The sequence below is a fragment of the Pangasianodon hypophthalmus genome, chromosome 29, assembly GCF_027358585.1.
Source record: "Pangasianodon hypophthalmus isolate fPanHyp1 chromosome 29, fPanHyp1.pri, whole genome shotgun sequence".
NCBI classification, from domain to species: domain Eukaryota; kingdom Metazoa; phylum Chordata; class Actinopteri; order Siluriformes; family Pangasiidae; genus Pangasianodon; species Pangasianodon hypophthalmus.
The window spans coordinates 12,454,956-12,470,895 of record NC_069738.1 but is presented as its reverse complement, the minus strand read 5'-3'; the positions used below and the strand labels follow the sequence as shown (position 1 = coordinate 12,470,895).

General features: G+C 39.0%; 1 protein-coding gene across 3 annotated transcripts in view; it reads left to right on the top strand.

The window, feature by feature from the left end:
- The first annotated feature begins 147 nt into the window (after positions 1-147).
- The window catches only part of ago3b (argonaute RISC catalytic component 3b), a 30,064-nt gene continuing 14,271 nt past the window's right edge, over positions 148-15,940 (top strand). For 2 of the 3 annotated variants that reach the window (XM_034301695.2, XM_034301694.2), the window contains exons 1-7: positions 148-747; positions 11,311-11,482; positions 11,801-11,921; positions 13,763-13,971; positions 14,259-14,395; positions 14,586-14,720; positions 15,776-15,863. In XM_034301695.2, the coding sequence (XP_034157586.1) occupies positions 729-747; positions 11,311-11,482; positions 11,801-11,921; positions 13,763-13,971; positions 14,259-14,395; positions 14,586-14,720; positions 15,776-15,863 (881 nt within the window). In that variant the 5' untranslated portion in view covers positions 148-728. Of the gene's footprint in view, positions 789-11,310; positions 11,483-11,800; positions 11,922-13,762; positions 13,972-14,258; positions 14,396-14,585; positions 14,721-15,775; positions 15,864-15,940 lie in introns of all 3 variants that reach the window. The other variant, XM_053231219.1, reaches the window with a different exon arrangement.

Here is a 15,940-nt window from a genome sequence, read left to right as displayed (position 1 = left end):
GGCCAATAGATTATTTACTATTATTACGATTCTCATAATAATAGATTATTATTATTATTATTATTATTATTATTATTATAATTATTATTATTATAGAGTAGAGCTGACATCTGAATGACGCGACTCCAGGAAGTGACGCGACTTCCTGAGGTTGGTATTTCCGGTTGGGTCCCTCTGACTGTAGTGAGATGGTAAACCGGTAACAGGACTTAAAGGGACTCGGAGCGAGAAACCGGCTGGGAGTAAAATCTGTCCTTTCGGTCCAGGAGCTTCAAGTTTTTAGACACAGACACATATTTATTCTTTTAGCTGCCGGTGTGTGTGTGTGTGTGTGTGTGTGTGTGTGTGTGTGTGTGTGTGTGTTGTCGGGGGCGTTTCAGCCGCTGGTAGCTAGTAGCAAAGAAAAATAAAAAAAAGAAAAAGAAGGAGAAAAAGCAAAGCAGACTGTGGGGAGTGTTCAGGAGGATTCATCTGGGAGCAGTTAGTTCCAGCGGGGAGGTGTGTGTGTGTGTGTGTGTGTGTGTGTGCGTGCGTGCGTGCTGGCAGGAGGACAGCGCTGAACCGGATGAACCCGAGGCCGAGCTGACCCTCAGCCAGCCGGACAGAGAAGACGTTCACCTGGGCTGAATCAGGAGCCACACCGCCGCCCCTCCGCCGCCCCTCCGCCGTCCTCCACACGGGTGCTGATCATCCAGAAGCCGGCCAGAATCCGGGCAGAGACCTCATGAATGGAAATCAGCACTACAGGTAGCCTCCGAGCTCCTTCTCCTTCCTGAAGTCCATTAAAGGTGCACTAGGTCATTTTTTTACTTCTTATTTGTACAAATAACCAGGAAAATATATAGAACATGATATAAAAAATAACGATTTAACCAATAAGTGCAGCCTAAATGTATCAAGTGGCTGAGAAATCCCGTCTGGAAAACTGACTTCCGGTCCGGAATGCTTGTTTGTGTTTGGATGGTCCTCCTGTCAGTCATGTTGGAGTTTCACACAGATGTGGTTTATGTCAAAGCCATTAAAGATCCATCATAAGAGCAGATGGTTCTCCTAGCAGGCGCGCCTGATGTCATGCTGGTCCCTGACGTCACGTGTGCAGGTGGTCAGGTGATCTGGTGGTCAGGTGATCTGGTGGTCAGGTGATCTGGTGGTCAGGTGGTCCGGTGGTCAGGTGCAGCTGCTCCAGAAGCCAGCAGGCCTGGTTGCTACGTGCCCGTTGCCATGGAGACTCACTGACCACCCACCTGCCGTGTCATTAAGGTGTAATGTTTCACGTTTCAGCACTGAAAAGTTTTCACAAGTGGGGAAAAAAGATGTAGAATAAATAAAAAATTTCAATAAAAAGTATTATGCAAGGACTTCTGGGCTTATAGGAGAGCTGTCCACTCCAGGGTGGCGTGACGTGAAGTGTTTTATTCCTCTTATACCACAGCTTTTTAACCATTTATAGTTACATTTAACGTTGTTGAATCTCCATGAGACATCACTTATCACTTACGCTATAGCACATATAATCACCAGCATCTCATTTTTATTCTCTCTTCAAGTCAATAAGACAAAAAAAAACTCATCTTCTCACATTATCAAGAACCATTTTATTGAAGTGTTTTTAATTTAAAGTCATCAAAATTTTACAGTTTTTATCCCAAATTAGTTTGAAATCACTCATATAGATTTTTAACTTGCTCAGTATAGAATATTACATACTTGTTAATGTTTTTATACTATTTAAAATGTCTCCTATTTAATTGTGTTTGTTTATATTTATTTGATCATTTGTATATTTTGCTTATTGACTTTTATTTATAACCTTGCTCCTGCCATGAATATGGCCCTTGATGCTGACAAAAACGAAACACTTTAACCACACAAAGTCGTCTGTCGTTAAATAAACATCTCCTTACAGAAAACGTCACCATATCAATGATTAGAAGATTTCCTTTCCTAAATAACGACATGTTTATTATTAATCTAAGGTTATGTGTAGCATCTGCCGTACACGTCCCTGTGAACGAGCTGTTACTATAGACATGTTAGAACGAATATATAAACCTATTAATATAATAGCGCATTAATATAAACCTGAGGTTTGATTTCCACTACTGTCAAATCTGCTCTTACAGGAAATTAATGAACCACTTCTGACCAATCAGAATCGAGAATTCAGCAGCACCGTGGTATAAAATCAGATAAGTACCTATTTATGCAGAATAACTAGAATATAACGCACGCAGACGAGCGTGACCCAGTGCCAGGATTTTTGGCAAGTTCAATCCATCCATACTTCCAGTAGTAATAGTTTTTAAGGAAAAATCCATACACAGCCTAATTTACATATTGTCAATGCAGTAGTTTTTCTTTTTGTGCTCAAATTCAGTTTGATTTGTGGACACGAACGTGACTACTGTCCTGCCTCGTTGTATACTTTTAAGTCTTTCATAGCAGTTTGTTTTACTTTTAGTGCAAGTTAACATTTTCTATTCACTGTACAGGGACTATAGTGCGTACTGAATGAATTCTCAGACCATCTATTGTAAGATGGTGTGTGTGTGTGTGTGTGTGTGTGTGTGTGTGTGTGTGTGGGCGGCTATGTTTATCTAACTATTGAACTACAGAATCAGATATGCACAGAGTCAATTCCAGCATTATTGGTGGGCAATTTAATCATATAAAATAAACATTACGCACATCAGGCCTCATTTATCAGTCTTTTGGTGAGGTGTTAGCGTAAGCCAAACCGAACTAATATCCCTGACCACCGAAACTGAACTAATCACCCGTAAAGCGCAAAGCGCATTCCCGACACAGCTCATTTGCATTTAGTGACGCCTACAAAACTCCATAAAAGGTCATGTGCACAGCCAGCTGGGAGCACGAAATGACTAATCAGGGTAAAGCCTGAAAGACAGAAGTGGAAGTTATTTTGACTCACGTCTATGCCAAGTAAATATTTAATTATATATAATATTAATAATAATAATAAGCGAGCGTTAAATCCTCTGTTAGCTGAGGCACAAAGTCAGGAGAAATACAGAAATGGTTAAAAATATCGTTAAGCACGATCAGCACCATGAGAAAAGAAAGTTTCCAAAGTCTAGAAGTGTTGAAATTTTGCTTTGCAAGGATGCACAAAGCTTAAAATATTACTCATTTTTCATGAAGGGTGCCAATAGTTTTGGAGTTAAGCGTGCAGTGTGTGTAGGCAAATGACTGAGCGCTGGGCTCAGCTGTGTACTCATGGTGTACTGTGGAAATGATCTTGTGTCTCGTTCATGCAGGTGTACTCGAGACTATATATGGAAGCACCTGTTTTGCTCGTATGGCTTGTTGGTATAGACTCAGTTGCCATGGAGAGGAGGGGTGGGCCACATGGGTTCGGTTGGTATGGCAACATCTCCCTGGGAACCGGAGTTCCTTTCAACTGCCTTCCACCATCAACACATTTTCTGCATATCTCCCATACACAGCCTCACTGAGCGGTTACACTCACGGCATGTGCCGGATTTATTCAGATCTTTCACCATTCCTTAATTCAGAGCTTTCAGCTCGCTTTGGGTGAAGATCATGGCACTGGTGTGAAAAAAACAACTAATTATGCCCAAATCTATGCTGGCCGGACTTTAATCAGGACGCAGGTCTATCAAGAGTATTAATACATCGCAAGACAGCATTATAATTTATAATTTATAATATTGATTTATACAGGAATTGTGTTTATTTAAAATGCAACACAACCTTCCAAACCGTTTTGGAGAAAAATCAGGAGTCTTTCTTTTAAACTTTAAACTATAATGTCCAATGTCTAATAGTGTTGCAGGTACTACACGCTAGTGGTGGGCGATATGGCAAAAATATCATATCACGATCCTCATTTCTACGATACAGGATATGTATCATGATATATCCAAGGCTTGCTCACAAACTGCCATCAATACAGTAGTGTTGCATTTATAAAAACTGTAATTAATGATAATAAACTTGTTTATTGCTAATAACAAATTTATAATCTATTTTTGTTTTTATGTGGAAAAATAATATTTTCACTTATAGAAAAAATTTTCAATTATTGAATAAAAAAAAAGTTTTTTTTTTTTTTTATTTTTAAATTTTCCAGTTAGTCTTTAATTATTAAAAGATATCACAATATCCACAATATCTCAGAAAAAGCACTTTGTGACATAATTCATCACAATATTGATGTAATATGGTGATATCGCCCAGCCCTGCTACAGACTTGACCTACCTCTGATCGGGATTTTTTTGCTCTAGATATCTAAGGTTTTGTGACAGCTGATCAGATTATCAGTATTCCATCGTCATCTCCTCACCCAAAACTCTGATAAAGGAAGTAACAGCCTACATAGTAGGATTTTGAATCAAACAATCCACTATCTCTAAAACTGAACCGCAAATGTCATGTTTTTGTTCCCTTTTTTTTTTTAATGGACTACACATTTGACTATAGAACTATTCATCTGGCTTCCCATGAATAACTTTGATCAAAAAAATATTTATCTGGATAAATATCACATAAATATCACATTTATCTGGGTAAATATCATATCTTTGTTGAATTGCAGTACGTTGATAAACATGTTGGTTAAAGTGCAAAGCGCGCTCCTGACACAGCTCATTTGCATGTAGTGACGCCCACAAAACTCCATAAAAGGTCGAGTGCACAGGCACGAAACGAACTGTCAGGGTAAAGGCTGAAAGACTGAAGTGGAGGTTATTTTGACTCACTACTAAGCCAATAAAACTATGCAGTAATACAGTATATAACATTAATAATAATAATAATAATAATAATAAAAAGCAAGTGCTAAATCAGTAACAGTATATTCCAGATATAAAGGCGCAGTAATCCATGCAAATGATATGATTTGAAGTCGATCGAGGTCGAGGTTTACATTAGTTTTTTCGTCTTATGCATAAATTTACACACATTCAGAAACAAGAGAAGGATACAAACTTTTTTTTGTTTGTTTGCTTGTTTTTTTTAATTTACAGGATTTTCATGAATACTAAATTTCTTGTCTAAACGCAGATTTACGCATAAATCTATTTATATATCCGTTTATATATTTAAATATCCAGCTTGATACACGAGGCTCACTATGTGTCATTTTGCAGCACAACATCTATCATGTGCCTCTGCTACAAATACAAACAAATAAAGTACAGTACCAGCGGGGTAAGTAGGCCACTTCTTGCCCCTCCATGTGCACATGTGTTGCTCCACTCCCTCTAACAGCTGTTCTCTCTAATATCTCCCGATTCCAACAGGAACAATGTACGCTCTTAATATTAAATGTAGAAAACGTTTATAATAATGTATTATTCATAACATGTATTGTATATAGGCTGAACTTAACTTAACTACTAGATTAAATCGTTATAGAGAGTGTGAGAAGTATAAGATATAAGCTCTTATAAGGCTGTAATAGATCATGTGACAATTTATATGTCAGATAAACCTTCTCCGTTACAAACAGGACTTCGTAAAGAGCAAACATTGAGTTTACTTGTGGATTTTATGAATTTTACCAGAACATCATGGAAAGTGTTTTTATTTACTCTGTGACCTTGCCTTGGCTGTCTGCCCGCAAAGATCACATTGGGTAAGGAGCCAGTTTAACAAACACAGCTGTAAGTGCAGTCAGTCTGCCTCAAGCCTTACTAGCCAAGTGTCCTTTTCTCAGGATTTAATTGCTGTTGGATCGCTACACGCCGTAAAGAAACGGACACAAGCCTTATCTGTAAAAATGTCCTCCATGCATCATCATTAAAACCGAGAAGAAGCTTACACACTCTGTACAGATAAGTTTTAAAATGTTTGAACTGCCTAATGCTAAGACGTTAATCACAAGAAACTTAGCAAACAGAACTGACTGAATTAATCGGCGATTATTTCTCCACCAATGTTGCGAGTGAGTTTTACTTTAACCTGATGGATGATGCTGATGATCAACGTGATAGCTCATTTTTTCTTTGTAAACTTGTAATTCTTTACAATTTGGCAGTAAGTGTTTGGCAGCAGTAGTTTTTCTATAAGTAGACAATAGAGGTAGGCAGGGTGTCTTTCAGTAAAATCTTTTATTTCTTTCACTGTTTAAAAAATCTGAACCAGATTTTAAACTCTGTAGCTTTACTTTAGCTTTACGTGATTCAGATCTTTCTTTTCAGGAAAACCTGCAGTTTTTACAGTTATATCTACAATGACCCTCAAAATCTGGACAGTATTTGGACACTTAAGCCACGATTACAAATGTATGAATTTCTCTGCAGTAGAAAGCAACATGTCAAACCAAATGGCGTTTTAAGACACAATAAATATGCTGGTTATTATTAGATGAAACAGTTTTTAGACAATCAATAGTGGCTTCATTAAAGATCACAGTTACAGTGTTGTTGTACACTATATGGTCAAAAGTTTGTGGACACCTGACCATCACACCCATATGTGCTTGTTGAACATCTCATTCCAGATTTATTCCTCCTTTGCTGTTATAATAAGCTCCACTCTTCTGGGAAGCTTTCCACTAGATGTTGGAGTGTGGCTGTGGGGATTTGTGTTCATTCAGCTTTAAGAGCATTAGTGAGATCAGGCGCTGATGTCTGATGTTGGGTGAGGAGGCTTGATGTGCATTTGCCATTCCAATTCATCCCAAAGGTGTTCAGTGGGATTGAGGTCAGGGCTCTGTGCAGTCCACTTGAGATCTTCCACTCCAATCTTGGCAAAAATGTCTTCATAGACCTCACTTGCACAGGGGCGTTGTCATGCTGGAACAGGTTTGAGCCGTTTAGTTCCAGTGAAGGGAAATTGTAATGCTACAACATATAAGGACATTCTAGACAATTGTGTGCTTCCAACTTTGTGGCAACAGTTTGGGGAAGAACCACATATGGGTGTGATGGTCAGGTTTCACAAACTTCTGGCCATATAGCGTATATAGTTTGCCATCCTTTGTTTCACAAAACTTCTTGGAATGGAACCAACCAGTTTCTGTAACAGTCGTAGTGGACGTTTCCTCCAACTTTCAACCAGAAGCACTTTCAGTTCATCCACACTAGAGCATCGACAATCGACAGTTTGTTCTCCTCTGCATCCCACAGATGCTCTATAGGGTTTAGTGTTCTTTCAGAAGACAGCTGGTATGGTTTGGATCATTATCCTGAAAAAAATCCACTTCTGTCGCTTGAATAATTTTTTCAAAGATTTCTGCAAGTTTGCATCCAAAATGGCTCTGTACACGTCTGAGATCACTTCTGAGATCATGATGCTATCAATGAAAACAAGCTGACCAACAGCACTGTAGGAAACACAGCCCTGTCAGATCCATCCAGGTTCAGTTTGGATTCTTCTGGAAATAAGACAGATCTGCAGAAGCTCCTTCTTTGCAAATTTCTCCCTTGCTTTCTTATTCCTGAGGCTGATGAATGGTTTCCACTGTGTCCCTCTCTCCCTCTCTCTCTCTCCCTCTCTCTCTCTCCCTCTCTCCCTCTCTTTCTCTCTCTTTCTTTCTCTCTCTCTCTCTCCCCCTCTCCCTGTACCCATGCTCGTTGATCCTGTTTTGAATAGTTTGTGCTGGTAATTCTTATTGATGTCTGCAGCAATCCTTGCTGCTGTTTCTCTCCTGTTTTTTCTTGATTTTACTCACAATTATTATTATTTCCTGTATGTTGTGTGTTTTCATTCACAAGTCATTGAACTTTTTTACAATATAGCTAACTTTTTTTTTTTTTTCTTTTTTTCCATTTCTTGTAATTTAACCAACTGTTAAACTGAAGCAGAGACATACAAGTTAACACGTAACGTATACTGTCTTACTATGGTGCTCATACATCTTTTATCTCATACATGGTGCTCATACATCTAGATTTAAATACCTATGTGGCCTAATGACTTCAGTCTCAAAGTTCATAAGCAGTTCATTTGCACGGTCACGTGTTATGCAAATGCTGGCGCATGAAGAGTTTAAAGAACAGGGCTGGGTTGCGTTGGAAAAACGAAACTGTTCTCACACACATTTGCTTTTGAAATAATGAAACCAGTATCATGGATGTGGACTAATATTACTGATCTGGTTACTATTATAATGTGAATAAATATATTGGACTAATTCAAGAAGTTTCTAATCAAAGCAGAAGCAGGGACAAATCACAACAAGCATGTTTTGTGTCCAGGCCATTTGTTTTTTACTCGTAGTTGCCCAGCGGACAAGTAGGGATCACAACCAGAAAAAAAAACTACTCCTTATTGAATTTCACAGAACCAAAGTTTTCATTTGATATGCACTTAAATTTAAAATTTGATATGTTTAAATTTAACACACTTCACGGTGGTGGGACGCACCTCTGTGCGGTAACTACTGATGAACTACTGGTTCTGAATCCCACTGCCTGCTGCACTACACACATGAGCCGAGGCACAAACTGGTTAATGATAGAAATGTTTACTAGGCAGATTAATTAGCATAAACGAGCTTTTCAGAATCAGGAGCAGGTGTGTGGAAACACTGGGGGAAAAAAAAAGTCCAGCACAAAGCTGTCATGTACGTCTCCTGCTTACGACATGCAGTTAAACACATCCGGCCTCAATTATCAATCTTTTAGTAACGTTGTGTGTCAATGTTTGCGTAAGCCAAACTGATCACAGATTTCCGTCATCTTTGCAAACGTTTCAGAAATGCTGATTTTCATCTTACTCGTGTGTAAAAGGTCAAGTGCACTAATCAGGGTAAAGGCAAATCAGAAATGAAATCTGAAAATCAGAAATGGAATTTTGACTCACTTCTATGCCAATAAAAGTATTCAATAATACATCATTCATAATTAATATTTATGAATAAACCTATTAATAGAAATAATAAGTGAGCACTAAATCTTCCATCAGCTGAGGCGTTTGTTTACGGCTCTGCACAGATGGACTGATCTGTCCTCCGTTTATACAGCGCCATTTCTTTTGTGATAATTGAATGATTAGTTTTATTTGTCTTAATTTATGGCTTTGTGTTGGCTTGCCTTCTTTATTTTTCATTTTCTTAAATAAATGCCGATAGTCTAAACGCCAAAATTTTTCACGAAATGTTCGATGGTATTCTTAGGCCCTGACAGAGTGAACTAACATGAGGATGTGTTTGATAGAGACTCCAAAGTTCTGGATAAGGGCGTCTGCTAAACGCTGTAAACGTCATAAAAACAAGCAATTTACCCTCGACAGTATATTCCAGATATAAAAGTCCAGTAATCCATGTTAATGTTAATTACATGATTTGAAGTCGATCAAGTGAAAGTTTACATTAGTTAGTCGTCTTACGCATAAATTTACACACACTCAGGCGCACAAATAGGATACGAACATTTTTCCAAATTTGCAGGATTTTCATCAATATCATACATTTTGTATAAACACTCCTACAAATGATTTATGAATAAATCCATTCGTATCCAGTTTGATAAATGAGGCTCATTAAGAGAAAATACAGACAGCTATAGAGAATAGCGTCATTTACGTCTGATGTGAGGACAAAATGCCAAATCTCATAGCTGAAACTAGCTGTTTGTTTTTTGTTTTTTTTTTAAATAAAGGTTGCAAACATGATGAAACTTTGTTAGAGGAGAAACAAACTTTAGAGCCATTTAGAGAAATGGAGTTTTATCTCGGGCTGGATTTTCACCTATTAGCAAGGGAAGTAAAATTGCAGAACAGCACAGTAATGGAAACAATACCGTTACCGCTGAACATCAGTGCGAGATGAACGATAATTGAGATGCACAAAAGAAACCTACATGTTGACTTGTTGTTCTAAAACCACGCATGAGATGTGACGAAGTTTCATTTAAAAGCCTACTCATTTTAAACACCAGTGCAACTGACATCAGACATCAGACACACCGTACACAGCCCACACTTTCCAATCACACACACACACACACACACATGTATATTATAGTAAAAGGAAATATTCTGAAAGTTTGTGAGCAGTGGAACATCCCAGGTCAGATATGGGACAGAGTGTAAAGTCGTCTGCTTTTGCCCTGACTCATCTTCTCCTTTCATTTCCAATCAGCAGCTAGCTCCTGTTTAGGTCAACGCTTCTCAAAGTCTAATCAAATAACAATTTTAATGAATGTTGTTCAGGAATTGCTTCAGTAAATAGCTTCAAAAATATTATTACACACATTCATATAATGAGCTAATTGGATCTTCAAAAAAAAAAAAAAAATTGTACTGATTTTAGTGTGTGATTTTTTTTTTTTTTGTGATTTGTCATAATGTAATGGCTTTTCATTTATGAGTTCACCTCTGTATCACTGTCGATATTCATTTATGAATAGTGCCATCATCCGTATCGACAACTTCGTGAGTAACCCGCGTTTGTGAGACATGTCTTGTCGCTCATCTTTAATGCGTAACTGCAGTTTTTGTGTGACCAAGTAGCAGCGAGTTAATGGTTAAATTTGATCTCTGAAATTTTGATCTGCATTACTTAATAAAGAGGCCACTCTTACAACTCCACAATCACTGAGATCCTCCCACCATGGACATGATACTTTATTTAAAGCTTGCTGTACACACAACAGTGTTTCGCACTGATCTGAAATACATTTTGGCACTTACGGGTGAATGGAAGTGGAAGAATTAGTCTGTTTTATACACATTTTTACAGATATTTTAAGTATAATGGATATTGATTCGACATTATGAATAACAAAGTGTCTTATGTGCCTTACATCACATCCCCTGTCGCCTGTTCCCTCCCCAAAGCCCATTTTTAATACAGATGCGACAGATTACATAAGAAATCGAGTGCATTCATTTAAATTAAATTGCGCATTCCAACATCTAATAATGAACAGATTGCTGGAAATCTTTTTAAGGATTCTTACACCATGACTTGATTCATAATGAACACAGACACATTTAGTGCTAAAGCTATGGCAGATTCTTATCCCTTGCACTCTTCCACAGTCGCAATAAAAAGTCCACCTGCTACATTGAGGAAAATATGGTATTTCAGACATGCAAGTCCTGCAGTCATGTCCCATTCATGTCTGTCTGTAACTACCAGATAACCGAATGACAACAGCAACACACTGGCTTTTTATATATATATATATATATATATATTAATTTTAGTTAGGCTTGTCATAGTTTCCAGAAACAAACCATTTTGGATTGATTAGCTCTAAACTGAAAGATGTAAGCATATGTAGGTAAATATGTCTGTTTTTTTTTTTTTTCTTTCCCCATGACTAGATATGCACATGGTAAATGCCAACATGTGTGTATGTGTGTGTGTGCAGGAGCCGTTGGGGCTGCGCCCCTGTTCTCCGTGCCACGCAGGCCTGGCTATGGCACCATGGGCAAGCCCATCAAGCTGCTGGCCAACTGCTTTCAGGTGGACATCCCAAAGATGGACGTCTACCTGTACGAGGTGGACATCAAGCCAGAGAGATGTCCACGCCGAGTCAACAGGTACGTGCAAATCATTCAGTCATTAACGGAACAGCACACACATCGGTATAAGTGACATTTTCCCAAAGACTTGATTGTGTGCATACTCTCACTTCTCTCTTCTTTGAAAACTGACATGTGAAAGGTGCTTCAGAAAGAATAGAATCATTTCAGCTGGTGTTACAAAAACAGCGATTGATTTAAGGCTGCGTCAGAATTCGAAACTGATTATAAAGAAGTGCTCCAGATGTATTCCACATCCGTCTGGCAGCACAAACAGGCTCTATTCCTACCTCTGACAATGAGCCTGTTTATTTTGTCTCTTTTGATAACCTATAGGGAGGTTGTGGACTCCATGGTGCAGCATTTTAAAGTGACCATCTTTGGAGACAGAAGGCCAGTCTATGACGGCAAGAAGAGCCTGTATACAGCACACCCACTACCAGTCGCTGCAGGAGGAGTAAGCCACACACACACACACACACACACACACACACACACACACAAAACCTGAAACATATTATTGCAAAAGTCTGAGACCCATTTTACATGTGGTACTTCCATGCATCTTAAGTATCAGGATTATATCATTTGATCATTTTTATCCACATAAAAGTGTAAATGCACCCAAGACACATTTGCAACAGATTTAAATCTGATCACACAAGCCACTGCAGGGATGCTCTGAGAAGCGCATCCGTCTCTCCGAGTCACATTTGACAACCAAAAAAATGACGCACATGCTCTGTGAATGCTAATGCGTTTAAAATGAGATTAAAAATGACACAGAAAATCACTATTTCTGATGCTGTAACCATCCGAATTATACAACAACTAAAAACAGGGAAGAACTAAAAACTCTGGAAGTTGGTGTTTGATTGTAATGCGCTGATTTGCATATTATCACACATTACAGCTATCGGATTTCAGCCTGGCCAGCTGGAGATACATTTGACTGTGATGTAAATGCATGTGGTTAAAATCTTATTAAGATACAATCCAGATACAAGATGCTCGGAATGGACAAGGCATAACTGGCAGTGTCACTTTTGTTTAAAAGTACTCATTAATGACCTAACTAAGTAATGATGACTAAGTAATAATTCACTCTTCTGGTAAAAAATATATATGAAATGTTATGGCATTGTCCTCAACAAATAAAAATGAGAAGAAAATGTCAGAACTAGTCAACTTTTCTTTCCTCTTAGCACACTCGCATTGCAAATGTCACTATACAAGAGAAATAAAATGTACAAGGCCAGAGGACATCGCTGTGCTCTGTTTCTGTGTCTACACTATATCGCCAAAAGTATGTGGACACCTGACCATCACACCCATATGAGCCGGTTGAACATGCCATTCTAGGTTTATTCCCCCTTTGCTGTTATAATAAGCTCCACTCTTCTGGGAAGCTTTCCACTAGATGTTGGAGCGTGGCTGTGGAGATTTTTGTTCATTCAGCTACAAGAGCATTAGTGAGGTCAGGCGCTGATGTTGGTGAGGAGGTCTGGGGTTCAGTCGGTGTTCCAGTTCATCCCAAAGGTGTTCAGTGGGGTTGAGGTCAGGGCTCTGTGCAGGACACTCGAGTTCTTCCACTCCAACCTTCACACACCATGTCTTCATGGAGCTCGCTTTGTGCACAGGGGCATCGTCATGCTGGAACAGGTTTGGGCCTCTTAGTTTGTAGTAACAGTTTGGGGAAGGCCCGCATATGCGTGTGATGGTCAGTGGTCCACAAACTTTTGCCAGTAGAGTGTAAAATCTGCATTTAGCTGGCGCACGTCAGAGCAGGACAAGGGCTGTACGCTGGAAATGGCATTGCACATTTGTAAAACAATCCTTCATTCTAATTCAGAAAGAATTAAAACAAAATTTGAGGGGTAAACAGACTTAAACTTTGAATTTACAAGAACATTGACAAAAACTGTTTAGTTTTAGCTGACTAAAACTGCTATAGTTTTTCATGAACTAAATCCAAATTAACTCTCAGAATTAGCACTGCTAAATGGAGTCTGAGTCCATTACCTGTTTACATTTCATTCATTTTAAAACAGTAAATCAGATGGCATGTGAACAAGATATACAGATAGATTATTATTCCATATATGTATAGAATCCTCTGAAATAATTTGCTTACTAAGTACCAAGAACATTTTTTTTATTAGTTTTTCCATAAACGATGAAGTAAAGACAGTATTTAGTGTTGCACATATTGGGACCCAACTGTGTAAATTCACTGCATTCATTTTTGGAATTGAAAATGTAGTCTTATCAGCACTTTCTTTTTTCTGATATGTGCAGGTGGACCTAGATGTGACCTTGCCTGGAGAGGGAGGCAAGGATCGGCCCTTTAAAGTCTCTATCAAGTTTGTGTCCCTGGTTAGCTGGCACATGCTGCACGAGGTGCTGACTGGGCGGAGTACGCCCGAGCCTCTGGAGTTGGACAAGCCAATCAGCACCAACCCTGTGCACGCTGTAGACGTGGTGCTGCGCCATCTGCCCTCCATGAGGTAAACCCCGTGTCTTAGGCAGCTCAAAGTACCAAAGATTTACTTCTAAAACTAAACGCCTGTATCCCTCCTGCTCCTAGTTATTCTGATTATTCAGTTTGTTCTGTCTTGGAGAGAATTAATCAGGGTCAGGCTTAGATTTGTTTTAAAGTAAACTGGGTTTGTATAAAATCTGGCTTGAATTTGTGTACAGGCTATCAGCAGATGAGTGTCCAAATTTGTGTGTGTGTGTGTGTGTGTGTGTGTGTGTGTGTGTGTGTGTGTGTGTGTGTGTGTTTTTCGATTAGGTACACTCCAGTAGGCCGGTCCTTCTTCTCCTCTCCTGAAGGTTATGATCATCCGCTGGGAGGTGGCAGGGAGGTGTGGTTTGGGTTCCACCAATCAGTGAGGCCAGCTATGTGGAAGATGATGCTGAATATAGACGGTTGGTGCAGCGTTCCTAAAGAATTTGGAATCATGTATATGCAAATGCTAAATCGACCTAAATGTTACTGCATATGCGTGCAATGTGACGGGAATTAAGCAGACAGCCACATTTCATTGTTATTAGATATTATATTAGAGTGTGTGTGGTGTTGAAGTGGAACTCGTTTGGTTGTGTCTCCTGGCTGTAGTGTCTGCTACTGCGTTCTACAAAGCCCAGCCGGTGATCCAGTTCATGTGTGAGGTTCTGGACATCCATAACATTGATGAGCAGCCACGCCCTCTGACAGACTCCCACAGAGTCAAATTCACCAAAGAAATCAAAGGTGTGTGTCTTTGATCTGCTGCTGACACCCACGTTCAGATCGGTGTGATTTCTCACACTGTTCTGACTAGACTGAGGTTTTGAATATGAAAATTTGAATTTGAATGCTAGAAATAAAGAAAAGTACACGCAATCAGCTACACTGGTTAGATCTCTCTTCCCATATGAAGTCCTTCAGGTTCATTCTCCTGCTTGTTTGTCTGAGCATCTCCACAACTCCACGTCTCCATGCTCGGACCCTTTGGTCCCTGGCCTGTACGCTGTTTGCAGTATTATTTATCAGGCTTTCTTTAATGTAATGGCTGACAAACTGTAATGCACTGCCTCATTTCTCTGCTCTTCTCTGACTTCTTTCGCTTCTCTGGTGAAGACGTTCCTCTTCACATAACACGTCTGCTTCTTTCTGTCTCACAGTGTAACACTATAAATGTGGACGAATTTGTGTTATGGTCCTCCTCTGATTATATCTACCCGGTGTTCTGAGTACATTATCTTTTTGCACTCTTTTAAAAACAGCTGTAAACACTAGCTGGTGGAAATAACACATTGATTAGTATTTTATTTGGAAATTTGGTTATTTCACATTATTTACTTGTGCATCTGTCTAAGTTCAGAAGTGAGCCTTATGTTTTAGACGTGTATTATACTGAACTTTGGCCATATATGTTTTCGAAGTAGTTGTTATGAGCGTTTTGAGAAATCCAAGTGTTTTTTTTTTTTTCTTTTATTATTGAAATTGCTTAGTTAGTTTGTCTGCTACTTTCGTTTATTAAGGACTTTAGATAAATCAAACCAAATCATTGCAATTTAAAATAGGTTTTTCCGCAACTCACCACACCCTATAGACTGGATATTAATTAAATTATATTAATCAAGGATTATAATTAATATTATAATTATAAGACTACACGGCCCTTGTGTGTATACAGTTCCATCAAATACAAATACAAAATAAAAAAAAAAAAAGCAGGTCCAATCCGGAGCTCTGAAGATGCTGTAGGTTTGGACTGTGCAGGATATCAGATCTTTATTTGAATCTCTGATCCTTTTGCTCAGGTCTGAAGGTGGAGGTGACACACTGCGGCACCATGAGGAGGAAGTACAGGGTGTGTAATGTCACCCGTCGGCCTGCCAGCCACCAAACGTGAGTAAATGGAGCCCTGAGGAGTGGCAGCTTTAAATGCGCTCAACTACGATAAGCCATTTTACAGTGTTTTTTTG